A 27,267-nucleotide genomic window follows, 5' to 3' on the forward strand; every position below is an offset into this window, starting at 1 on the left:
ATAAAAATATGTATTTAGCAAAGATCATGATTATGACGATCAATAAAATCGTTGCTTTGACCTTAAGAACGATATGAATACTGTCAACTTAAGTTCCTCAAAGACTGAGAGTGAAGTGCTTCTCTGAGCCTTAAGATTTAACAGCCGTCTGGACACTTCACTGATTGGATAAGTGATGCCTTCTCGTCTGAGGAGGTCTTATTAAAACATGCAGCACTTGACTTTATAGAGGTCTTGGTAATCAAACATGATTAGCACCAATAATAGTCAAGTTTAAGACACACACAGAATGACAAGTGAACTCCATCATTAAGGTTTAGGCATTAGAAGACACGCTTTGTCACTTACACCGTGACACAATTGCCTCATTATGAGCTGACCAAATTAAAGATGAACAGACATTGACAACTTGGAGGTCTGTTATGGAGCCATGTTCAATATTAAATAACTATCTGTAATTATAACATAAAACGTGGTATGGATAACTTGTGTAAAATGTATGAATGAAACAATAATCTGGCAAATAAATCAGGGAATTATTGAAACTCAGCACCTAATCAGAAAAAAAAGTCCTAATTTCAGCTGCATGTTGAAGTGTCCTTGGCCAAGATCCGGAACTCCAAATTGCTCCTGATGGTTTTTCCTTCCGCGCGAAGAAATATCGGATAGGAAGTGCTGTGTTGCTCCTGATGAGCAGGTGCTGCTTCAGTCTATGAATGTGAATGGGTGAATGCGACAGGTGCAGTAAAGTGCTTTGAACAGTCAATAGACTACAAATGTGCTACAAAAATGCTTCTGTTTACCATCTTCAAGGAGTTCATTCTTATTTCATTTTTGACACTTTCACTTCAAAATGTCTTTTTCTCCCGTAAATCTTTTATTTCATAAGGTCACATTTTGATAATAACACCGATTATGTTGTCACTCTTTACATGACAGTGGCAATGTAACGCTCTCTAATCTCCCGGCAAATCACCACCCACATGCATATTAAGCCAGCAAGCCCAACAACCGCTGTAACATTTAGCCTGTTGGCTCCTGTTAGCCAGAGCGACAGCAGTGTCACAGTCATTCTGAATCAACCACGGTCCGTAGCTTCTGCTGTAAATAAACACAGTAATACAGACACAGAACCACAGAATGTCCTTTTATGTATTTTGCCTTAAAAAAGCAGCTTCATTCAAAGTTGGCACATTATGATTCCCCAGAGAAACATGTGAAAAGCAAAAAAAGACTGGGGAGTTGCTCAGGCCAACAGGAGCTAGCCAACGCCGCTAACGATATCTCTTCAATATGAAGTCAAAGAGGTTTAGTTACTCCCTCTGTTTATCTACAGCAGCTTTCAGTTCGTTGGAATGAGAATAATTTGAACATCGTTCTAGCTCTAGCTCACCGTTTTGTCAATTATGACTTCTTAACCATGACCACAGTGAACAGGTCACGGTTAAAATGTCAAAAGTATACAAAACAACAAAAACGGATGTTTGAAAGGGGGCATATGTTACACATTTCATAAATAGTTGACTTATTTCACCAAATGATGGTTATTTTATATATTCGACACCACGGGATTCATGATAATTTGTTCAAAATGCCTTTTTATGTGCTTCGTTTTAGAGACAATCCGTCCCTGTCAAGTTAGATGCCATGGCTTTTGTTTGGCCTTGCTGTCAAACCTCTTCAGCTACACAAGTAGTCCACAGTTTTATTTTTCAAGAGGGCCAGCAATACAAAGACTCAGCTTTTCAATCAGAGCAACCTGGCTCATCCGCCCTGCTGAAGTACCCCCGAGCACCGAATACAGCCAAGCCTCACTGTGACCTGTGACTCATGAGGCGTAAGCACTCAAAAACAGTAATGTTGAAAAATGACATGCTTTCACCTGTACTTTCTGACATCGCTGTTTACCGTTTTTACTGTGTATATATTTGTTTCAACGGATGACATTCTGTCACATGTCATTCTGTGGAAAGAAGTGTGTAAACGGCACGTACTGTAGTTGTTTCTCTAAGTTTCTGCAGCCTCATTTTCAAGATGGACCTCAAAGCTCGGAGAGAAGCGGCATTGATCCCTTAATCATTAGGCTCGCAGCCCGGTGAAATGGAGCCAGTGCAGCAAATGAGGACACAGTTGAGAAAAATCTGTTTCACTGAACTCGGGCTCAATACTGATCAGCAGCCAGACCCGAGGGCCATGGAAATAAAAGGGTTGAGAACACATTGTTCAATTTTACATGAAAACGGAAAATTCCACCATATGACACTGTGGCCCAAATGTTTCTGTTTTTACACTGTGAGCATCATTACGGGTATGATAAAGAGGGATATCTTTAGAAATGGGATAGCTCGTGCTTTTCTGGCCGCTAGGAAAAAAAAAACGCTAAAACTGCGCGTAGCTCTTTGAGTGGGTGTTGGGGCACCAGAGATTTGAATCACTGAAAAAATGCATCATCAGTTTCCCTTCATAGAAATGTGTCATAGACTCAAAGACAGAGATACGTACGGTACTCTATGCCCAGGATGACGTCTCTGAAGTACAACCTCGCCTGCTCTTCCGACAAAGGACTGTCTGAGGGCACTTCCATCACCGGGCTGCAAATCCACGCAGGCGTAAGAGCAGACACACAGACACACAGACACACACACACACAGAGTGAGGAGGACAAATCCACAGATTAGCTGTTTCCTTATTAGCACAGGAATCTACGCAGACGTACACATCCTGATCAAACAGCACTGATGCTCAAAATCTGTGATAAAGACCATTTTGTCTTCCCTAAATGTAGATCCAGAACACGACAGCACCAACAACAAGCTTAGTATCAGTGAAGCTGAGTGTACAGACATAAATAAACCACTATTGCATTATTCCAAACGCCTTCTGGAAAGACGAGACTGCCAGTTAATGACCATTTCCATCATGTAGTTCATCACAGGTCTTGATTATCTTTTTGTAACAGTGAATTTTACCCTCAGCCCCATTTACCATTTCTAAGCAGGACTTAAACATTTAAGATGGATATGGATAGTTATTTACTTAATTGGTCAGGTTTAGGCAACTGTAGTACTTGGTTAGGTTTAGGAAAATATGGTGTAGGTTTAAAGAAGATCCTTTCACAACGCTGAAAACATGTTTGGAAGGATAAGTTCTCCCACGTGCAAGTTTTTCCAGGCTTTTCTTTTCGATAGCAACATGGTCAGCTGCAATGATGGTCCTGCAGAAACATTAACTTCTTGTATCATCCCAAAAAATAAACATTTTGTTAAATACATCCCTTAATTCATGATAAAAATGGTTGGCAATAAAGTCTGAGCGCATGTTTCAGCACTTTCATAGGCTTAAAGTCAAAACCTGTTACCTTATATAAATGTTTGCTGTACATTAGTAATACATGCGATACATGTAGCATCAAAAGTGGTCATAGTGCCAGCACTAGTAGTTAGTGGTGCGGATATAAGGATTGAAGGTAGAAGTGGTAGAACGAGCTGTAGTGCAAACAACATTAGTAGCAGCAGCTGTAGCAGTAGAAGCTGAGGCATAAAAAGTTTGATGAGTGTCGGAAGCCGCGTTATAGCAGCTGTATTAATCAGTTTAGCTGTCTATCATGTTTCTGCCAGTGGCATCAAGACAGAAAACACCTTTTCTCATGATAAAAAAAAAGCTAACAAACGGAGCAGATCCCATTAAGAGGAGAACATGACTTATTAAATCACATATGTGAAATGACACCGACTGCTCTCTCCCACCTCCGTTCGCTTAAAATAACAACATTTCTCATATCATTAGATCACCGCAAGTAATTCGCGGTGTGGGAAGCAAACAGCTCATGCATCGGGACATGAAGCGTTTACGCGGCTGACTGCTGCCGGTAATAACTGTGAAAAACCTAAGAACATTACGAATCCCTTTGTAGTCTGGGACGGAACAAACACCCGCGCCGCGCCGGCTCAGAGTCGTGAAGGAGAACACTGCGGATGCAGAGGGCAGGGGCGGAGGGATGGAAGAAATGAGGAGGTGAAGGTAGTGGAAAAGAGGGGGTGAGCCGTGAATTATTTATGAAAAAAAAAGGACATGTCCTGTACTCACCCCTTACGCATCAGCTCAAACACTGTCAGAAAAAAAAGTAGGGCAGAGGGAAGAAAGGAACACGTAAGACCAAACCATTTATTCATCCACTCCTTCATTCATTCGGCTGGGGTTGACCACTGAGGCAACACCCCAGCATCACATTATTCAGTCACCGTAACATTGAATTAGCTGAATAAGCACATAAAAGGCTTTGAGGTTTTTACACTAACGGGCGTCCTAACTGTGACCTGGCACTGCTGATGGAGGGATTTCTGCATAATGTATCCACCCTGAGGTGGTGTGGAAGGAAGTGGGGGGACGATCTTAATTATGAATAAGTTATAGGAACACTTGTTGGTGGCATATGTGCCGAGTGCCAAAGGCTGACGGGGGGGGGGGAATAGAGTGAAAGATTTTTGACAGAGAAAATGTGGTCCGCTCACCCATGTGAAGGTTGTCCTCCGCTGGATCATCCAGAACCTGCAACATTGACACAATCATGGTGAATAAAAACCTTGTGGTCCAGTATTGCAGGTACAGGCCAGTGAGAACCATATAAAAACCAAACCTTTAGAAAGATGATGTCATGCATTCAGGACCGAGTCTTTTCTTTCTTGCAAAAGGACTGAGCAGAGTTATAAGAGGGGGATTGTGATGGCAGCAGCTTTGATACTGTAAAAAGGCCCCGTTTTGGCCGTAACTTTGTCCTTGCATGAAAGCCACTTGTAATCCTCATCAGAAAGGACGCTGATGGGAGCTGTGAGTCAAAAGAAACACTGGCTTTGTATGATTTGTGCACATTCACAAACCAACAGTCAGCAGTCTGGCGGGTCCATGGCTGGATTAACCTTCTACTGGGGCCTTAGGGACTGGGTGATCTTTAGCAGCCCCTTTAGCCCCCATTGAGCTATGTCTGTATTATCTTGTGACATTTCTAAACTCCATCTCAGAGATAAAGAAATGCAACAATAACAGTAACTACAAAAAGTACAGAAAACCTAAGGCAGACCGCAGTAAATGGAATTACTACACTGTCAAATAAGACAGGGACTAGATTATAATCTATGGGAGCATATCATTCTAAAAAGAGGTTTACATACATTTGACAATGACACCAAATATATCAAGACACCTTCATAGATGAAACCTCAAAAAATCTTACTTGAGGATCTTATTTACTCATCTATTTCAACTTTTTAAACATGCAAAGTTTACCACAATCAAATACACACAGATATGAAATATATAAGAAATAAAAGATACATTTAGATTTTCTCAAGAGCTTTTGCAGACACGCAAATTAGAATAATTCAACCAATCAGATGATAATAACATTAATGGTTTTGACTAGGCTAGATTTAGTGAAATATTTAATATAATTGCATGACGAAAAAAATACTAAATGGACCAGAAAAGCCTTGAAACATTTTTCATTGACTGTAACTAGACTAAAATGAGACTGAAAATGATAAACTGACTCAAATAACATTTGGCTTCATAAAAAAAAAAAAAGGACAAGGTTGACTTAATATAATAAAAACTAACAACTCGTTTGACACAGGACTGAGAACTTAATAAAAAACAACTGACAAAGTTAACTCTGTAGCCCATTCCTCAACTCTGCTTGAGGCCCGAGGCACCAGGATGCATCAGCTGCTACTGGCATAACACACTCAAATCTCCAACCATAATGTGTCTGAGGTCAAGCTGCATTGTGGGTAATGCGGGTGCCAAAGCAGAAAATAAACTGGTTCTCTCTCGTTCTGTGGCGTCACTACTGCTGGTTGACGAGCAGCTGTGGAAGGGTTCATGAAAACAGGTGCTCCCACCGGACTACATGGTCGACGCTTTGCTTGTTCAAGGCAATGGCTCGCAGCTTTTCAGAAAAAAAACCATGGGACGCTCTGACCATCTGGAGCATCCGTCCAAATACAACATCCTAGTTAATTCAAATTGCCACGGTGAGTACACACAGTACTGGAAAAACAAGGGGCAGGAAATCGCCTCTAAAGCAACAGGAACACTCTTTACTCACGTTAGTTTTAACAGGTGGTGGAAACGGGTGATAGGTAAATGTTTGCTCATACCATCTTATTCATGTCTGCTTTAAATTAAGTAACAGCTTTTGCGTGCAGACCATTAGTATGCTAGTAATCTATTTGTAGCTGTTGACCTATGTAGTGACTAAGATGAATTGTATCTTGGCTTATGGGGAAATGAGCTTCTGGGTTTTTTTTTTTAACGATGCTCCCCACTGCCTTCCTGTAATATTCCAGGTTCACCTCCTAACATTCACAGCTCTTAATAAGCTGAGAACAAGCCACATTGCTAACGCTCCTGTTCGCTGTTTGACTTTCGACACCACTGCGATCATCTGTTGGAGGTTCAACTAGAGAATCCCAGAGACAGGCCGAAGACAAACGGGGTGCAGCCGTTGACGGTTGCACTTTCAAGGCAACGAAAAAACACATCTGTAGATATCAGCTAGCTTAATGCTTTTAAAAGAAAAGCTAAAGATGTCTGTATCTCCTTACTTTAGCCTTAAAAAGGTCACAATATTTCATATTTAGACAAATGATCATTTGGCGGGTCCAAAATTATTGTTTTGTTTATATCTGTGTAAGAATTCTGACAGTCGGTTCCTGCCTCTAACAAGGTTCTGAGCCAATGGTGTAACGTCGTTTGTAGTCCTGTGGCATCTGTGTTCTGTCAACATTAACAGTATTGGTAGTTGCCGGTAAAAATGGCTGACTTCTACAGTATGCGCGGAGAATACTGTACTGCCCTATGCTAGTTGGCACCCTTTGTAACATTAGGTAGCGCAACAAACTGGCAATAAACGTACAAAATGTACATTGTGCTGCTAGGGGGCTCTGTATGACAACAAAAGATGATTGTAGGGAAACTGAAACTGAACTCCGTTTTTGGGTGTTGATGAAGTGTAGCGGGCTGAACACCCCGCCTGCATGCGCAGCATGTGTGCGTGGCGGAACAAGGTTGTGTTTGAGCTTGAGTTTAGTTCTTGTTCGCTGACTTTCCTATCACTGAAGCAGCGGGGGTGAGCTATTGTAATGCACCGTCAACCTTTGGGATTTCAGTGCAGAATGCTTACATATAACAGCGGTGTTGTAACGTGAATGCAATTGAAGGACTATGGAACATCAATGGCTGAATGTTATCAATGACACTTAACTAGCTATGGTTTTCCTAATAAAACCCTCAAAGCTTTATTAAAAATGCTTAAAAAAAAGTTTTTGACATTCATTGTGCTCAGTCCATGTCTTTTTACATAAGGAGTTTGTAACACTGCTGTGCATGTCCTTTCTTTGTAGTGCAGCCTGGGTGAGCAGCATTTCTCATTTTCTCAGCTTCATTTCATTATTATTATTATTATCATCATCAAGTGTCTGCTCTCATAACAATCGCATGCCCCGACGAGCACGGGGCCGGTCTTCACTCTCTCTTCCCAACCATCTGTGACAAATGACCGTATCACTTTCATCAGTTTTAATCTGTTCCACTCTGCGTCCGCTTTAATGTTTCAAAACGAGAGAAGAAGTCTTTTCATAATTGGATGGACTGGACTGCAGTCTCACAGGAATCAGTCGGACGCCCAATAATGAGTGTGATCCCGACCCAAGCACAGCCCGTATAAACGGATGAGGAGGGGGAGAGAGAGAGAGAGAGAGAGAGAGAGAGAGAGAGAGAGAGAGAGAGAGCTGGAAAAGCAGGTTTTCCCCTTGCCCACATATGCCCATTATGAGAGAGAAAGTGAGGGCGGACAGATAAAGGGAGAGATGCGTGTTTGTGTGTGTGTGCGTGTGTGTGTGTGTGTGTATCCACTGCGGGAGTGATCAGAGGAGTAGAAGTACTCGGCTTTCGCTTAAAAACTCTTTCATATTTCTGGCACACTCTCCGCCCGAGCAAGCCAGACAGCTTTCCTACCGACTGACTCCCTGAGCTTAACTCCCGACCAAGCCGCCAGTGCCCCCGCCATCTGGCCCGAGATTGAAAAACACTCTGATAACATCACGAGGGAGCGGCGGGCATCTTGAGTCGCGTCTTTTTTTTTAAAAATTGCATTTTTCATAAACAGCCGCCTCTCAATCTCCTCACCTTCGAACTTCCCCCCGGCTCGCTTTGAGAACGTGGGCTGACAATCCATTTACAGGGTGGAAGATTTGTTGTTTTTTTTTGTTTTTTTTTCCCAGAAGATATCACCTACACGTCATAAAGGCCCAAGTGACAGAAGTGGGATGCATGTGCTGGAGAGCATGTGTTGTCTCAATCTTCCCACATGTTCCCTGGCAGCAGGGTTTTTTATCCACCTTTTTGTGTCAATGTAAATGATATGACATAAGCACCAGCCGTGAGTCAGAGCATCTTAAACCCGCTGTGGTTGTCCACATGCTATTATCAGAGAATCAGTTATGAAATGCCACATTTCAGCGCATGGAACATGATTCACTGATGAAGAGGTGTGCGTATCTTCACAATTCGCGCTGAAAATTTATGTAACAGGATCACCTGCAGCTCCGTGAAGGCTGTACTTAGGCACAAAGGTGATTTGAGCTTAATGTAAAAGTCACCATGCTAATGCTAATGCCAGCATTCTGATTAGGGATGCCAGTTACGTTTCAATTTTTCTTTTAAGAGCCCGACAACCTTTATCAGGTAACTAACTGGTTAATGATATTAAACGAAGGTGCTTTCCTTTTAGTCCGGTGCCGTCCAGCAGTCACCTGTCAGAGCCAACGTTAGTTCGTCTGCTCTGGCTCACAGCTCAACTTGTCAAAGTGCGCTCGTGTGTTTAATCGCAGCAGCTTAGTCGATGGCCCAACGATTTTGGGCTCCGTGTAATGTTACCGACTAGCTCTTTAAAGGAATCGCCCTCCACCAGAAGTGTGATCACTTCTGTAAGCAGCTACATGATCTTTGGCAGTAGCAACACACACTTTAACTTTCATTTTAATTTGTTCCCTTTCAGGAGGATATGGTCCCTCAATGACTTAATTTTTTACTTCACACAACTTTAGCAAATCCGTTAGCAGACAGTGTGACTGTATGCAAATCAAGCAATAGAGCGACATGCCTTATACATTCACAAACTTATCGACTGTAGTAATGGTCAACCCTGGTCCCTCATTGTGAGGATTAGCAGGCGTAAAGTTCACCATCTCAGTTTAGCAATGGCATACGCTCACATTTGATTATCAGAACTAAATACCAAGTCACATCTATACCAAGGCATTGGAAGAAGAGAGTATAAACCCAATGATGTAACTAAATGAAATAAAACAGGAGACCACCAATATCTATAGGGTTCATCCCCCGGGGGAAACGAATACCTGCAAGAACTTTCATGGCAATCCATGTATGAGAAAACTACATTCAAGACATATAATCTCACTACACGCAGCGCTGAGGAGGGGCGTCCGGACACTTTCTTCAGGTTTCTCCTATTGATGGAGTGGGAATGACGATGGCCTAAGTTCTTGTTTCATGTTTCCATGTTTTGTTCATGCTTGAACTTTTTGAATGTAAGATGCTCATTCAGTGAGCCTGTTTTGAACTGTCATTAAGTGAGTCAGTTTAAGCAAGCAAAATAAGAAAATAGTACCACGCCGACATATGCGCGGGCTGGTTTAATGAATGGAAACTGGGCAACTCTTTAATGTTTTGTCCTCGATAACAACCAAAAGACAGAGACGCTCTCACCTCCACCAGCTTGACGATATTAAGATGGTCCAGTTTCTTAAGGATGGCGATCTCTTGGTAGACCCTCTCCAGGGGCCCAAGGATTTTGGGCTGCTCTCCTAGGGCTGCCTTTGGTCCTCTCGGGGGAGGGCGACCTGCAAACCAGCACACACAACGTCAGTCTTGGGAATGAGTCAGATATACAGATTCTCATACTTGACAAAAAGATTATCACGATGAAAACACAACGCAATCTTGAAACTTCAGACAAAAGGACGATGATCAACACTGCTGCAAATGTTATCTGCACGCTGATTAGGGGATTGCAAAATCAAACATAGCTGAGAGGTGAAGACCTGCGATCCGCTGGAGATGATCGCTTGTGGCGGACACATGCAACATTCAGTGTAACATAGCACAGCCCAAGTGGGTATTTTGGTCAAGGTACATCCCGTTTTAATTTCTAGCTATATCCTCATGTGTCTTGTTGTCATTTTCCACTTTCTGCTCATCTTTGTTCCCAGGGCACATCCCAAATCCCTTAAATTGCATCCACGTTTGCCTCTCTCTACCTGTGTCTTTTCCTTGCATCTTAGTCCCTCCCCACTGAGGAATCGTGGAGAGGTGTGATGCCAGGGGAGAGGAGAAGAGAAGTATGTTTTCAGAGAAAGGAGACATCATTTTCCTCTGCAGCATCACATGAAGTGACGTCCGTTTCTTGTGATGGGTGCGGCTGATCACAGCTGGATCAGCTGTCTGCCGACTTTAAGAACTCAAGACTTTTGATATATTTGTGCCAAAAACGCCATTATCCATCCATCCATCCATCCATCCATCCATCCATCCATCCATCCATCTTTTTTAATAATCACAGAGAATTTAACAGAGAAGCGTTTATTATAGTGCAGGTAATGAGATGTATTATTTCACCCACCAGGAGCTCATCCAACAAATCACACTGCTTGTTTTTATGACCTGGACGTCGCAATCAAGGGATTTCCCAGAGTGTCCATGGACACACCTGTGATCTGGGCATCACTCTCAAAACAAATGTGTCTTTGCAGTTTATGTGTAATCAGTAAAGACATTTATGTGATTAAAGTTTGGGGGAATAGAGTTTGAGGTCTACACTTGGAAATGAGACTGTGATGAACACGATTCACGGACGGCTTAGAATAAAAGATTCAATCAGATTTCCTATTTTTCCTGCATGATTTCGTCTGCTGTCTCTGCCCCACATAAGAACCAATCCTGTGCTTTTTACAAGTGTAAATGTCTTGCGGACGGCAAGTTTTTGCTGGATGATGCTTTTTTCTTTTTTTTTTTTCCAAATGCTCATCTCTCGAGAAACTCTAACAGCTGGATCTGCATCTGCATCTGCCTTGCTGTCTGGTTTTGTGGTTTGTTGCGAGGTCAGTTCCGGTTTCATTCTCACAGTTTTAATCACTCACTGGACATGTCGGAATGATGGTCCTGCCGATATCCTGATTATTGACAGCTGCACTTGAAGAACAAGCTGCAGTCTGTATTTATACTGTGTACTGTTTATTTATACTGTGTACTTTGTATTTATACTGTATACTGAGTAATTAAACTGTATTTATACTGTGTATTTATACCGCGTACAGTTTATTCATACTGTGTACTTTGTATTTATACTGTGTACTGAGTAATTATACTGTATTTACACTGTGTACTGTATCTGCTCAAAGGCACAGGAACCATTTCAACTTGTAGTATGTGTTTGTATATTTATTCATCATTTGCCTCTGTGTCCAGCGATACCCTTGATCGCGAAAACATCTTTTAAGATCCCAGAATGTGATGATGGTGTCTTCCGGACACTGGAACTATTTTTAAACAAAATTTTTCAGAGAAAACTGAAATAATGTAACGTATCAAACCCGATGCACAGGAATGATCTTCCTCACTTGTTTAAAATAGACTGAAAATAAAAATGTTTCCAGTAAATGAAGAAAGTTGTTTGTGGTGCTTTTGTTCACCAACAATCAGACCGATCCACTTCAACTGATGGTGAATCTGAAAAGTGCTTGTGGTGTTGTAATATATCAGATCAGTCTGATCCGTTGCCGGGTCCATCCATTAACTAAATCCAATGAGGGGGGCGTTTCAGCCGGTGGGAAGAATTCTGTGAAAGCTGCTTTCGTGTGTCCTTGCTCTTCGATCCTCAGATCCTCATTCTTCGAAGCACAAACAAGAGCTCTGGGACGGCCTGCAAGGTGGCAAACAGGAACGACTTCCGGTTCAAGCGAGGAGCGAAGAAACGAAACATTAGAAAAATCAGACTCCGGTGTTCTGTTCCCCCGCCCCATGTTCCTGTGCTCCTTCCCAGTCTGATCCCCCCCCTTCAAACCTGTCTCCCATCAGTCTCATTAGCACCGCCCTGCTCCCGGTGTCTCTCCACCTGCACCTCATCCCCTCGTTCGTCTTGTTGTTTTCCAGCCTGTGTTGTTCCCTCTCTATTTGTTGGTTCATCTGTTTTTGTAGCTTGCTTTCTGGACTAAAGTTTTTTTTAGGATTTTTAGGGATTTAGACTGCTTTCATCGTTTGAGCTTGCTCGCCTGTTTGTCTGACATTTGAGTCCCTTTGTGTGAAACCTGACAGCGATTAGTTAATTTCTAGGTAGACTCATTTCTTGTTTCAACAGACTTGCACTGGATAAAAAAAATGTTACTCACGTGGGAAACCACACTGCTTCATTAACTTCTTCTTGGACACCACCTTCATGGCCTAGGAGAGTGGAAAAAATGATGTTGGTCATACAGCATGCTCACATTCAGCCATGCACAGTGAAGTGAAGCCTGAAGAACCATCCATCAAATAAAAGGAAAAACCCTGCAGGCTTTATTCAAAGAATAAAACAAACCCTTAGATGTAATACGAATGTGCATGACGACACACAATGCAACGAAATACCCTCAAAATTAACTAGAAACATGATCACTGTAGTGTCCTCACATGTCCCTTCATCAGAATGAGGAAGTCTTAGCGTCAGCGGATGTGTCGTCTTTGCTATTATGCTTCGTAAAAAGGTCAGCAGAGGAGCTGAAGAGACAAGTCTGAGGCAACTGAAGTTCTAGTTGAAAAAAGCATCTAATAGATATTTAAGGACAACTATGTATGCGTGTGTGTGTACGTTCGAGAGAGAGAGAGGACAAACTCAAAGTCATTGTGACGCCTTGTTACAAGGAATAAGTTATGCAAAGGGAGAAGAGAGAATTTAATATTCACTGCATTTCAGACATTTCTCCAAAATATCAGACGCTGCTACGCTGTCAGACCAACTTATTCTTGTTAAGGTGAAACATTCCCTGTTACTTCACAACAGCGAAAAGTTCCAGCGCTGCACAGTTCAGCAGTTTCTTGTCGAGCTGCGGTCGTGTTGTCACGGCTGTGACTGTGCACAAACCAAGTTTGGCAACAAAGCAGATCCTTCTCCTGTTCACAGTTTCCATTGTGTGCTGCCTTCACTTTGCTTTGCTTTGCTTTGAGTGTGTGTGTCTGTAGACTTGTGGGTGGGTGTTTAATGACTCAGCCAGAGTCATCAAACGGTAAAAAAAAAAAAAATAGTCATGCAACATTTAGAATCATTGCTGCTTTCAAGTCGCAAAGTTCACGTTGCAACGCAGGCTCTCGGACAATTAAATTAGCCTCGGCGGTATCAGAGTTCATTGCACGCTCCGGTGTTGATGGTGGAGCTCCGCTTAATGGCTTCCCACTTGAAAGCAACATTCTGAGTGTGTAGGCAGGTGTCGTGCCTCATCGCAGTTTCACTCGCAGTGTTTTACTGAATGTGAAATTTGGAAAAATTTTGCTCCAAAAAAACCCCACAAAAATAATGGCAATAACTTAAGAAAACGACCTAAATAACAGCTAATGTACGATAAAGCATTTTCTAGGAGGTGGAACATGGTGAGGTTACCATATGATTTCAGTCAGTATAGCATATTGCTCCATCACTGTGCCACAGAGCCTCTTCTGCAGACAAACAAGTCTTTGCAAATAGAAAATACTTCTGCAGTGAGCCTTGTGTTCACTAAGAGAGGAAAACCAGAAATGTTGCGTGCAAGCAATAAAGGCTGAGTGAGCTAACATTCGCCGAGTGTCGGCACTTTCATTGTGTGCACCAGATTTGGACCCCCCACCAACCTGTATATCAGTTAGTTTGCTGTAATTTGAGTTATTCACCGTGTACGAGCAATATTGACTGATATCTCCGTGTTACCGTGAACCAGTACAAAACAGGCCCTCAATATCAGGTCAAAATCACAAAATGCATTGAAAGGAAAAAATGCCGGCACTACCTTCATGTGGGGATCCTTGACATTTCAGCCTTGTAGTGACAATGAAATGTTTGGTTCTGCTCATCTGCCGTTTTATAATAAGGATGTTGCTTCTTCTGCAACAATGAAGTTAAAAATGACCATGGATGATGGGGGAGGGGGATTCTGATGCGTGCTGTGTTTGATTTGATTGTGTGTGCAGCTCATCTCTGAGAGGAGAATTGTGTAAAGCACAGCAGCAACATAAATCCGCGTTTTCTGGACAGATTGAGTCGCAGTTCTCGCACAGAGCAGCGGAACTGGTTTACTAAAAGCACTTGTTCAGTTTCACACAACGAACCTCAGATCCTCCAGCAGCTTTTTTGTCAGAAGTATAAGTAGAGAGCAACAAGATTTCTCCTTATAAATGGAGGAGTCCAGTTTTCACATTAGGATGCCTGCTGATAACGTCACGAGCACAGTAATTACACATCACAGGACATCAAAATAAGAACCTTCAGTAATATGCTGCTATGTTGGAAAATAAACCTGGTTTCCAGCTCTCACCTGGACAAGAAAACATTGGTAAAATATTGCCATCGTATTATTTTTCATGGGGTTATGAAGTCAATTTATTCGTCTTTCAATTGAACACTGGTGCTCATTCAACATAAATATTCATCGGCGCCTTCCTTAGGATGTCAATGTCAAGGCTGAGAGCTCAGTTAAGTGCTACTCTTAAAAAAACAAAAATGATCAATAATCAAATCAATAATATTCAAAAAGCTCATTTAATTCGGTGAATACAGGTGAACTAGCACAGCAGAAAGGATGGTTTTTCTTTATACATGATCTTTCCTGTGCATGAATCACTGTGCGCGCATGTGCAATTATATCTGTGCATACTGTCCGTGGGCTCATACTGCAGATGCTCCGCATACAAAAATCCAATCAGTTTTGTGTGAAACCAACTCAGATTGCCAGGAAACAGACTCAGCCTCCCATGCCGCCATTACTCATCTGCTCGTCTCTCCTGACTCCTGGCTTTGTTACCGCAGATGTGTCTGTCATTCCGGCCGGCCTGCAATAACCCGAAGTCTGTACCGGAAGGTAACATTTTCTATCAGCGTCAACAATCACCATCCGATATGACGAACGCTTCCACGAAAAAGCAGAAAACAAAGAGGAAAAAACTAAATGCAGACACATGCAGCGCAAAACATGCTCACACATGCAGAGGAAGAGTGGAGGCGGAAAAAGGACAGATTGAGGAGGAAGGAAAAATGAGTTTCATTGGACAGGATCTTACATTTGTCATTTTTAGGGGAATATGTGGTTTCAGAGATGATTCTGCCAAAAAAGAAAACCTCTGAGGCTACATTTGCATTTGGATTCTCTCACCAAGAAAAACAGCCTCCTACAAAAATATGTGTTTATACTACTGATAAGTTTAGCTGATCCTGTTTGTAAAGGGAAATGTTTTGGAGTGGCAGTGTGGGAAGAGTCTTTGCTTTGTAGATGTGGAAGTGCACTGTGTATTGTATGGTGAAACATCTAAATATAATTAAAGAAAACCAAAAAAAAAAACGAGAAGTCCTCAGGAAACTGAAACAAGTCCAGTTGCCTACAATACATCACCTAGAATAACCAAAACTTGGACAGTTGAGTGCACAATGAGATGATGTCATGTGACGGGAACATTTGTTTGACGTAGTAATGTGAGGACAGTTACAACGCACTTATCAGTCCAAAAGGATCTGACATTTTTGTCTCTAATAATGCATAAAACAGAAAACAGAAGCAGTAATGATCATCATTGAGCTGCGGAACTCTACTGCACTCGGTAATCGACTCACAGGGCTTCCCTACAACAAGGAAGGCTTCTCAGGTGGTGAGTTTGTTTATCTATTCCGACAAATCCAGCAATGATATAAAATGTCTGATGCCACAAAATATGTGCTGGGACCCTGTTTCTAATGTTGCTGAAGTTTGGTGCTGTTCTGAGCATTATTTGTAGCTTTTTGATGGAGGTTTTATATTTGGACCCATTTACTGCAATGTATTGTTGTCGTGCAGTTGTTTCTGAGGATGCTAAAACTACGTTAGCTAGCGGTCTGCAAACTTTTTCTCTCGAGAGGGAGTCTAACACAGTTTCACGGTGTGTTAGACCATGGATTAAACTTACACCGGATGTAAAAAAAAATGTGCTGATGAATCATCCTGCACACAACACCGGATGGGTACCTACGTTGCGTCCAACAAGAGCTCACCTTATTTTTATGCTGCCGCCATGGATGTATAATAAGAAGGACGCCACCAGATCAGGAGGGTTTCTGGGGGCCTGGCCTCACGGATTACTGTACATATAATCTGAGTAAAACTGGATCATACTGTATGGAGAAAAAACATTTTATAGTTTTCCCTCTACTGTCCTCCAGCTGCTCAACTCTGGACAGACAGGTTTACTTGGTGCTAAAGTAAGTTCATACCTACTGCTTACCAGCAGCTTCTCAATGAACCCCGTCACAGTAACAAGGTGATTTATGAAGTAGCTGCTAACTGCTGCTAAATGTAGCTGCTGTTAGCTTGGTTTGCTCAGTTAGCAGACCTATTTCCTGGGTCAGCCTCAGGGGCACCAGGAGCCAAACACAGCAAGAACTCCACCTCTGAATTGGATTTCCTTTTGACAGAAAACTGGGCTCCATCCTCTCGGAGGCAGAGTTGGAGGACCAATAGCTCCATGGCACACATTCTGCGCTGATCGTGACTGTGAGCGCCAATCAATATCCCAGACAACCCCCTCTTTAACAGCCTGTTTTGAAGGGAAACATGTTAATATATGTTGATAGCGTTCCACTAGATGTTTCATGAGAACTTCAATGTGGTACATGTTGTTGAATCTAAATAGAGCTTCATCGAGAACAAAGTGAACCTGACGTGTAAAACTGAAGGAGTGGCCCTTAAAGGCTACTGAACGATTGTGCACAAGCGAAGTGAAGAAGAGAAATATTATTTTATGCTTAAACAAACTAAATAACCAAACTCTTTTTGTTGTCATGACTGAATAAACAAGAACAACAACATTTCACACTGTTTACTTTGTTTATATGTGGCGGACCCTGCCACCTTTCTAGCTTCAAACAATGTTCTGGGCCTTATTTTCCTCTGAGAACAGCTTGTTTAATCGCTTATTGAAAAAAAAAAAAACATTTCTCTGAGTTTGCATTATTACCTCATTCATAGTGTAAATATCACAGTTCTGAGTTTGAATTTATCATCCAAAAACTACATAGTGTCCCTTTAAATGTTTATAAAGCAAACATGTTGTGTCTCATGCTATGAATCGCTGTCAACTTTCTTGTAGAACGCGCTTGCCGGTTTGTCGTGTCGTCTCTAGGAGACAGGGTTGTATTCTGCAGCTTGTCTGAGAGGCTCTGCAGGTCGGCATTATTTAAAGCTGCGTGTCATTATTCCACTCCAGCGACTGTTTATATTTGCACTACCCTATCTCACTCATTTTACAGGCTTCGCCTGTTTCCTTACATAAACTAGTGCTGTTTAACTGTTCTGCACCAGCCCCATCCAAAGGCTGCTGTTTTGATATCAGGTTGTATTTAGCTCCAACCCCGACTCTGGCTCCGATTCAAAAGGACATCTTAGACCCATACAGTGTTGGCAGATTAGGTCAACGTGACTCATCCAACACACTTTCATTGTTGTGACTGTACAGGCGGGCTTAGTTATGTTCGAACATGAAGTGGCTTACATTTAGAGGGGCTAAGTTTACAGAGCTCTAACAGGAACAAATCACCTCGATGAAAACAACCAGAAAGACTTAATGTCAGCGTGCCGCCTCGTATCCAACAATCTCCCTTATGAGGTGACCTCAAAGCTGCACAAACAGGCTCTGCTTTGAAGGTGGATAATACAGTCTTGGGTGCACTTTCGACGCCACTCTCGTTTCCTCTGAGGCAACTGATGCAATTTGAGGGGATTGAGCTCACAGCTTGAAAAAAAATAAAAAATAAAAAATAAAAAAATCAATAGCACTGGTGAGATCCTGTAAAGCTCGTCTGTGGCCTCAAGGGACTGATCTGGAGGTTTTAATCAGGGAGAAGTTTTCTGAAATTTTCTGAAAAAAAACCCCAAAAACGATTGCACAGACTTACGTAATGTTTGTCGTCATCCTCATTGTAGGCCAGCTTGACTACACCGTAGGAGCCCTGCAATGCAACAGACACAAGAGATTCACGTTCATGTGCAAATTCTAGGGATTTCACAGCTTGTTCAAGGATAACTCAATGTCTGTTGTTCAGCTCCGGGTTAAAACAAAGTGGGTCATCAACAAAACCAGCGAGGGATGCTGTTAATATTCCTAAAGCATCGCTCTGACAACAGACGGCAGCACCACACTGGCAGAGTGCTTTTGAAGGCAGCACCGCTTCTACTATAAAAAACAACATTTTTATTCTTTGGCAGCGTGGAGTGGTTCTTCACCCCCCCCCAAACACACACACACACGCACACACACACGCGCACACGCACACGCACACACACACGCACACACACACACACACACAAAGCCCTAGGATGTGTGTTTTCCACCACAGATCTTCTTTCCCCGCACGGTTTCTTCTCTGATGAGCAACGATACTGTGTGAAAATCCGATCAATCATAAATTACATAAATCTTAAATCACATCACCTTTGATGTCCAGATTTGCCAGCCGGCAGATCATAAGTGACTCGGGATTTATTCCAGAAAAATGTATTCACAAGAAATTGGTCGTATGGACAGAGGAGAGGAATCCATCTGTGGCTTCAGTCCATACTCGTAAGAGAGTGAATTCTTCCAAATGCATGGAACAAAGTTTAACAACTATAACAACGAGGGCCGCTTTGGAAGATCATTCTCCAGTGTTTGATGTGAACACCTAACAATCGTTATGTTTTCTAATAGAGGTGGTTTCGTGCCATTTTTCAGCGCTGATCACAAAATTCAATTCAATTTTCTTCCTGTGTATCGTCTTTTATTCTCATTTGCTTAGACTCGTCACATGAATGATGTGCGCTTCATTCTTTTCGATCTGCCAGTTTCTCAATTTTCTTCTCCGCTGCCGCCACAATCAATTCCCTCATGTGTTAACAACAGAAGTGTTTATTCTCAGAGCGTCACTTTTTGAAATGCAAAAACTTGAGTGGAACTGGTGTGCTGTCAGAAACGAGACATGTTGCAGTTCAGTGTGTCCCTCTGTACAGTTTCAAACGTCGGAGCTTATAATACCAGTTCTGTCCTTCACAACACTGACAATGAACGCTTTGAAATGTTGCCATTTTGCTTTCTCTTCCCTCCTCCTCCTCACGATATTCATCCCTCGTGTTTGTTTCTATTTTGTTAGCTAAGCTAGCGGTGCTGCTCTGGTGATGGCACATTAGCAAATGTTACAATGCTAACGTGTTAAACTAAGATTATGGAAACTGTAAACATCACTTGCTAAATGTTAGCATTGCAACTGTGAGCATGTTATCATTTAGGTCCAAGAACTTGAGCAGGTACAAAGTCAGATGTAGTCAACAATGTAGAAGCTTGTGGGCCATAATATCAGAAAAAAACCCATTACTGGACAGTTTTGAAATAGCTACATGTAGAAGTCAAGTGTTATCCCTGTCCCTTCTCTTCCAGTGGACCACCATAGGACCCGCTTTCTCAAAGGTTGTACAGTAGTAGATTGAGAGAGAGACAAATATTGAATTACACATACGATGTCTGTCGAGACAAAAGTAAACATTTTCAACTCAAGAAAGTCACAGATTTTCAGATTGAAGCATGAAGACTTTGAAAAGACATCATTAGAAAGACTACACACTTGTTTAACACTCACCAAAAGCCAGAAATTAAACCTCATATAGCCGGCCCTGTATATTAGCTTGCTAACAAAACTGACTCACCATCATTTCCCGTAACTTTAGCCGTCAGTAGGGCCAGATTTATTGTGATTTACACCTTTTTCAGAACATTTTCTGTGAGAGTTAAAGCCAGGTTGGTGTTGATGCCGTATATTGAGCGATGTATTCCACTGTTTCGCACAATACGAACTGGAACTGTTTTACATTACAAACAGCATGTGTGAGATTCATGGGACAATTCAGACAGGATCCCACATTTGACGGACTCTCCTCATTGACTAGTACAATGTAGTCAAATTTGTTTTACGCAATAAGGCCTTTAAAGGCCACAGAGGATGATGGACAGGTGGTGTTTGCCTGAATAATATCAAATTCATTTTTGTGCATATGTATCTGTAAACCATATAATAAAGACAACTCACAACTTTTAGTGTGGCCGTGCTGTGAATGATTCTGGTAGTCATGCTCTCACTGAGCAAATGGGTCTGTCCTTTTCAAGCTGCTGCTGTTTTCCCAAACAACATGAACTTGAATGGAAAGTGGCAGAAGAGAGAAGACCGACAAAACTCACCTTTCCGATCTCACTCTTCAGCTTATACTGGTTCAACTGGATGCAGTCCTGCGAGATGGGGGAGAGAAAAAAAAAAATGAGGAAGCATGAGGAACTAAATCATCAAAAATAAACCTGATCAGCAGCACAGAGAATTATTTCATCGAGGACAAAACAGAGTGTCCGATAAAGAGACAAATCGCCCCCCATTGTGTGTGTACATGTGTGGAGAGTCATTTATGCCTGAGATGTAGGCAACGATGCAGTCTGTAGTTTCTGTTTACTGTCTGCAAATCCATTAGAGTGCCACTGCTTAAATGGCTGATTTGCAGTTCCATAGCAACCGCCGCCACATCGGCGAGTCAGCCGGGGGCACGGCAGAAGAGAGCAGACCACCGCAGGACAGAGAGTGCAAGGGGGGGAGTGGGATGGAGAGGGGGTTGATGGGTGGGGAGCATTTATAGGTGCTGGGCTTGGTGGTGGTGGTGGTGGTGTGGTGGTTGTGGGGGGGGGGGGTGATGTGGGGAGGGAGGGGAGGCATAAACAGCAAAGTCACTGAGCAGAAATTGAGCACTGATGCAAGTCTGAAAAAGGAGGAAACGGAGCTTCAGAGAAAATGGATTGAGAGCAGTTCTCTCATTACAGCGAGGCGGGGTGATGATGGCTTACAGTGTGTGTGTGTGTGTGTGTGTGAGAGAGAGAGTCTGACCAAGCGCCTGAGGCTTTATACTGGAACATGTTTGCAGGATGAGAGGAGGTAGGAGAACAAAAACAGAAAGTGCTGCACCGGTGCGGGGCAGAACTTCACCCACCACCAGGCGAGGTATTTTAGAGAATATGACATTAAATAGTGAGTTACATAATACAATGGTTATGCAGCTCGCACGGAACACTGTACTGAACTGTGCTGCCTGAGAGGTGAGGATTGTGTTATGCACTGTGGGGAATGATGCTGTGAAGTACTGTGGGCAGGGATTACGACAAAGGGGTGGGAGACGGAACAGAAGATGAGGCTGTGGAAGGTGAGGCGAGCGGTGGAACTTGACAAAAGGGTGGGCTGCTTTTTGATTGGCTGGAGAGAGATAAAGAGGGAGAAAAAAAATAGGACAGTGGAGGATAAAGGGAAGAGGCAAATGAGGAGAATCCAAAGAAGAGAGCAGCAGGAGGGAATCGTCTGAGAGGACCTCCGCTGGGCTCACAGTTCTCCGGCACATGCTCAGTGGGCGCCGCGCTGCAGTTAATGCTCTGACAGCACTAATGGATAAAGATGCAGAAACGCTTTAAATATGCTTGCCACAGGTGTACACGCATGCACTCGTGAACCAAGTGCTCTGCTGGGCCGCGATAAATCGTTGGAGGGCTCTGACGGTCAGACTGTCACGTTAGGCTTCCGCCAATGCTGCAGCCCCGCTGCATTCCTCCTCTCCCCTCCCGGTTTCCCTTCATATCTCACTCCTTTGTGTCCGGTCTGGATCGAACTTGCCACATCTCCACGTCCACTGCGCAAAAAGCTGATCAATACCAGCGCATGGCAAATAGATCACTGCCACAGCTACAGCTAGAATCAATGACCAAGCATTTTGCTGTTATGATAAATAACGAGCACATCTGCCTCAGGAAGAATGTTGCGATGAAGGGGGAACTTGTGTTGGAGAGTATTTAAATCCTGCAAAATCTGTACAATCATTTCCTCAAGCTGTCAAACTTTGACAGAATGATGCAAAGGCTGCGGCACAACGAGGCTGCTGCAGAATCACATGGTTTACTCTGAATTGTTGACTGCGTTCCAGACAGCTCGGAACTCGATGATGTCCGACCTCCTACGCCGCCTTGGATGTTTTCCCCTTTTATTGCTCTTACAAAAACAAATCATGGTCCAGATAATTTGCCTTCTTTGCCAAGAATTACAAAAAAAAACCTCTTTAATGTCAAAGTGAAAACAGATTTCTACAATTAAATAAAAATATACACACACACACACAAACCAAATGTCCACCAGAAAAAACTACAATGGAATACCGTTTCAAGTTGGAATTCTATATCCTAAACTCTTCATCCGTCTGACACAACTTCCTCCAATGAGATCAGTTGTCTGGCATCGCGAAACAATGACGGCACCCACGAGAAGGATTTAGGGTGCATTTGTAGATGAGTGAATTTGTACTGCACGGGTAAATAGAACATTGGATACGCTTCTGGGAATAAAAGTACCATAAAATATAAATGTCTAATGGCTTCCGTCACCTCATGTGTCACATTCCCTCCTTCGTTTCATTTATATATGCGAGGAGGTAGGGCTGGGCGATTAATCGAATTTTGATCGCAATTTCGATTTTGGCTTCTCACGATCATGAAAACACTGTAATAGAAGAAATACGATTAACTTGCCGCCGCGCATCGTGTATGAAAATTACTGCGCTGTAAATGCACAGTGAACGCACCTGTGTCGCCTGCAGCTGCGAATGTGTGCAGTGTTGCCAGATTGGGCGGTTTTCCGCCCAATTGGGCTACTTTTGTTGACGCCTGGCAGGAAAAAAATACATTGGGCGGGTGAATAAATTTGGGCTGCTTTTGTCCACATTTGGCGGGTTTTTTAATATTGTGAAAACAGCACTCTGAACTGCGGGAGCCCATCACGAGCGCCGGAGGACCAAGTTAAATACAGTTGAACAGAAAAGCGCCAACCCCCAGCTAACGGTGAGGGCTCTCTCTCTCTCTCTCTCTCTCTCTCTCTCTCTCTCTCTCTCTCTCTCTCTCCTCTCCTCTCTCTCTCTCTCTCTCTCTCTCTTCTCTCATCTCTCTCTCTCTCTCTCTCTCTCTCTCTCTCTCTCTCTCTCTCTCTCTCTCTCTCTCTCTCTCTCTCTCTCTCTCTCTCTCTCTCTCTCTCTCTCTCTCTCTCTCTCTCTCTCTCTCTCAATTCAATTTCAGTGTGCTTTATTGGCATGAATGTTTGGTGAATAATATTGCCAAAGCTTCAAAGATGACACAATTCATTAAATAGAATAACATAGATAGATAAATAAAAAGAAAAAAGAAATGGCAGAATGGCAAAATGGCATAGAAGTAATTAACATTTGTTCAGAATCAACAAGGAAAGAAACAATTAACAAGAATATATTAATTCAATAAGGTGCGAATCAAATGTAAAAAAAATAATAATATAAGAAATATATTATTATTATCTCTCTCTCTCTTCTCCTCTCTCCCCCCACCGCCCCCCCCCCCCCCCCCCCCCCCCTGCTAACAGCGAGAAGCGGCTCCCCCCACACACACACACAAGGGTGTCTGTCGTGATTTGGGCTGGTTTTTAGTGGATTGGGCAGGTTCTAAGATCTGATTGGGCTGGAATCTGTCAATCCGATCTGGCAACACTGAATTTGTGGATCAATTGTGGAACGAGCGACTGACAACATGGCAGAAAAGCAGCCTGAGCCTTTAGTTGAAAAGAAAGGTAGGACAACTTCGGTCTTTTGGAGACATTTTGGCTTCAAATCGTCGGACGTGGAGCAGAAGGAAATTGTTTGCAAAGTTTGTCACACTGTCGTGTCTGCACCCCAGGGCAACACGACACATTAATTTAACCATAAAGTGGTCTATGACAAAGTACTGAAGGAGCAAAAGACCCAAAAAAGTGCAAGAGCGCCAACTTCAGCCACAGCCACCGCAACACAGTCCTCCATTGAGGACACTCTTTACAATGCCGCTCCATATCCCTTCGGCTCCCGGCAACAGCGAGAGATAACGGAGGCTGCGGCATTCATGCTAGCTGAGGACATGTGCCCTATCAGTACAGTTAGCAACCCAGGCTTCAAGACACTGGTCAACACTTTGGACAAGCGGTACGTGTTGCCATCCCGCAAACATACATTTATTATCATCATTTACTTTTTTACTTGTTACTAATCTATCTGGTTGTTTTTCTAAAAGTTATATTTAAAGTTGAGTTTTGGTGGCTCAATAAATACTTTTTTTTTTAAATCAGTGAATCAGTGAGTGTTTATTATTCGTGATTTCAATATCAATCAAAATAATCTTGATTATTATTTTTAGCATAATTGCCCAGCCCTACGAGGAGGCTGCACTGCTGAGCAGTTCGATAGTGTGGGTTCACCACTTCCCAAAAGAAACACCTTTTTTGTTCACTTTTGGCATCGTGTGCCTGGAATGCTTGGAAGCTGGACATTTCTACGAGGAAATTCCGAACATCCAACGTTGACTGGAATGCAGCGTTACCTCTGACGAGGGGGTTACAGTGTGTTTTCACTCATGTCTGTTTGTTGGTTGGTTTGTCAGCAGGAGTAGACAAAACGGATCCACCTCAACTTGGATGGAGGACGGATCTGGGTCCAGAATAGAGCCCACTATCTTTTGTTTTGGATCCAGGAAATGTATCTCACTTTCTTTAACACTGCAAGAAAAGGAATGTGGAAAAACGCCATATTCAGTTGGCTGTATCTGTGATCGATTACACTTGATGAGGATCCCCCCCAAAAATCTGGATGCAGCCGATTTGAATATGTTGTCATAGAAGTTAGCCTGTTTTTCAGCTGCTATTCAGTAAGAAATAGGAAAAGAAACTGGACACTACCACAATAGTGCTTTTTTTGAATTTGTCTCTGAAAAATCACTATTCTTCTTATAATTATTATTGTAAAACAGAATGGACGTTATGATTCAATCTTCATTGTTCTGTTGTCCAAGTGGCTGGCTGTTACGGATGTTCTTTAAATATGTTTTAAGCAGTTGTGGGTGGTTTGAAATTTAGAGTGATACAGGGCTATGGAGTTTAATATTGGACGAGGCTAGATTGAATTAAAGGGCACTGTTGGGTCTTGGCGGAGGTGTTTGCTCTACTGAGTGCCATTCTAGTTGCAGTCATGTGTACTTGGATCTGGTGCAAATGGAAAAAATGTGCAGAATTAAGTTACGGTGCAAGGGAGGAGGATCAACATAAATGGGAGAGAAGACTGCCTCAATTCACTGAAGATGAAATATTAAACGAACACACACACAGATTGAGTTCTGCGTGTGTGTCCAGTCGCCGCTGTACTTGTCAACGACGGAGATGAGCGCATAATTTGCTGTTCTGATGTGCTGTGAAGCCGAGCAGACAGCTAAAATTCATCTTTGCTCAAGGGGCTGCCGAAGTTACAGATCCGTCAAATGTGTTCTGCTGCCAATGTATTTCAATATACAGTTAGTCATACATGACAGACACACACATACTTTCACAAGAAACTTCTACAAGAGGCTCAGTTGACACAGTTGTCATAGTCAGCACTCTATCAATTTACAACATTATCATGCTGATTTTTAGTCCTTGCTCGGAAAAACAGGGGAAAGTAATTCAGTTTAATTCGGTTCATTTTAGTTTAATCAACTTTGGCGTGCAAAGTTGCTCTGAATACAAAGTGGCCATGAATACCAATATGAGCAGAGAGGGGACTCGTCAGCGAGCAGCTGCCAAAATCTATTTTGCAAAATGACCCTGAGAGTCCACTCAGAGTACTGCTGCACTAGATGGACATTTGGTTTGTTTGTTTTGCAGTGTATTTCTTTTTTAAACTTATTGTAGAAATCTGTCTTCACTTTGACATAAGAGGTTTTTTTTGGGCGATAAAAGGGGAAAACATCCGGGGGGGGGGGGGATACTTTTTATAGGCACTGTATTTTTAAAACTACTTTGGTAGTACCTTTCTGCCCATACTAGCCCTGAAGAAATCCCTTTCCACAGCGATGTAAATGTAAGTGACTAGGGAATAAATCGTACTGTACTGTAGTTCGGTGTAAAAATGAAGTCTAAAGTTGAGCCGGAGCCCAGATGAGGCTTTAGACAATCAAGAAAAGAATATTCCAAACTTTTGACAAAATTTTGAAATCTTGCATTTGTGTTTCTGAAGACAGTGTTACTTGCGATACCATTACTAGCTGTTATGGTCATAGCTATTAAGTTCATTATTAATCAGAGATACAAACTGACAGTTAAGTACCTTTTTATGAGACTAAATTATTTAATCGTCTATCTTGTCCCTTCTTTAAGGGCTGTGCTCCCAAGGTGAGCTAATGTAAACTGGATCGTATAATTTATCATAATAAACAATTATCCTTGATAATCATTAATAATGATTGATAGCCACATTCAACCCAAATTCCCTATTAATGTTGCGTAAAAGCACTACACTGAGGATAATGCAGATCCTGTGATTTTTTTCATAAATAAACTTCACTTGTTTTTTTACGGTTTTGACAAAAATGATCACGCTCCCAAGTAAGAAGGCAAACAGTTAAGCCTAAATGACTGGTTTTGGTTCTCGATGGATAATCTTAATGCTTACTTTCACCAAAAACAGAGGAGTGAATGTGTCCCCAAGGGGAGAAAAAAGCTTCCACATTATGTGTACTAAATAGAGTGAAAGACATCAACAAATGTGATGAGAAAGTCGGGCGTGAGAACCGAAAGAAGAGATCCCGACAACAAACGGAAAACAAGAGGAGTAAGAAGTTAAACCGTCAAATAAGCTGAACACACAGTACTTCCTCACGCTGCTCAGTTTCTTAGTTTGGGACTCCCCACATGTAGTTTGTCTATACTAAAAGGTGGGGACATAACGGAAGCTGACGCTAAGTATCAAAACATGCATGTGTCAGATAGTCTCTTTCCCACTGCGGTGACACTGTTACATTAGGCAACGGTGAAGAAACTCAAAATGTCAGTCATGAGGGATTTTTGTGCAAGCAGGAAAAGCTCCTCTCTCCTGCTGC

General features: G+C 42.4%; 1 protein-coding gene across 6 annotated transcripts in view; it reads right to left on the reverse strand.

Annotated features, from left to right (window-relative positions):
• The window catches only part of camkk1a (calcium/calmodulin-dependent protein kinase kinase 1, alpha a), a 72,055-nt gene that overhangs the window by 16,492 nt on the left and 28,296 nt on the right, over window positions 1-27,267 (reverse strand). For all 6 annotated transcript variants that reach the window (XM_030438751.1, XM_030438747.1, XM_030438750.1 and 3 more), the window contains 7 exons: window positions 20,527-20,574; window positions 18,218-18,271; window positions 12,465-12,516; window positions 9,787-9,920; window positions 4,512-4,548; window positions 4,087-4,108; window positions 2,503-2,591 (listed from right to left, as the gene is read on the reverse strand). In XM_030438751.1, coding sequence (XP_030294611.1) covers window positions 2,503-2,591; window positions 4,087-4,108; window positions 4,512-4,548; window positions 9,787-9,920; window positions 12,465-12,516; window positions 18,218-18,271; window positions 20,527-20,574 — 436 coding nt within the window. The remainder of the gene's footprint in view (window positions 1-2,502; window positions 2,592-4,086; window positions 4,109-4,511; window positions 4,549-9,786; window positions 9,921-12,464; window positions 12,517-18,217; window positions 18,272-20,526; window positions 20,575-27,267) is intronic.

Source organism: Sparus aurata, chromosome 13 (genome assembly GCF_900880675.1).
Source record: "Sparus aurata chromosome 13, fSpaAur1.1, whole genome shotgun sequence".
NCBI classification, from domain to species: Eukaryota; Metazoa; Chordata; class Actinopteri; order Spariformes; family Sparidae; genus Sparus; species Sparus aurata.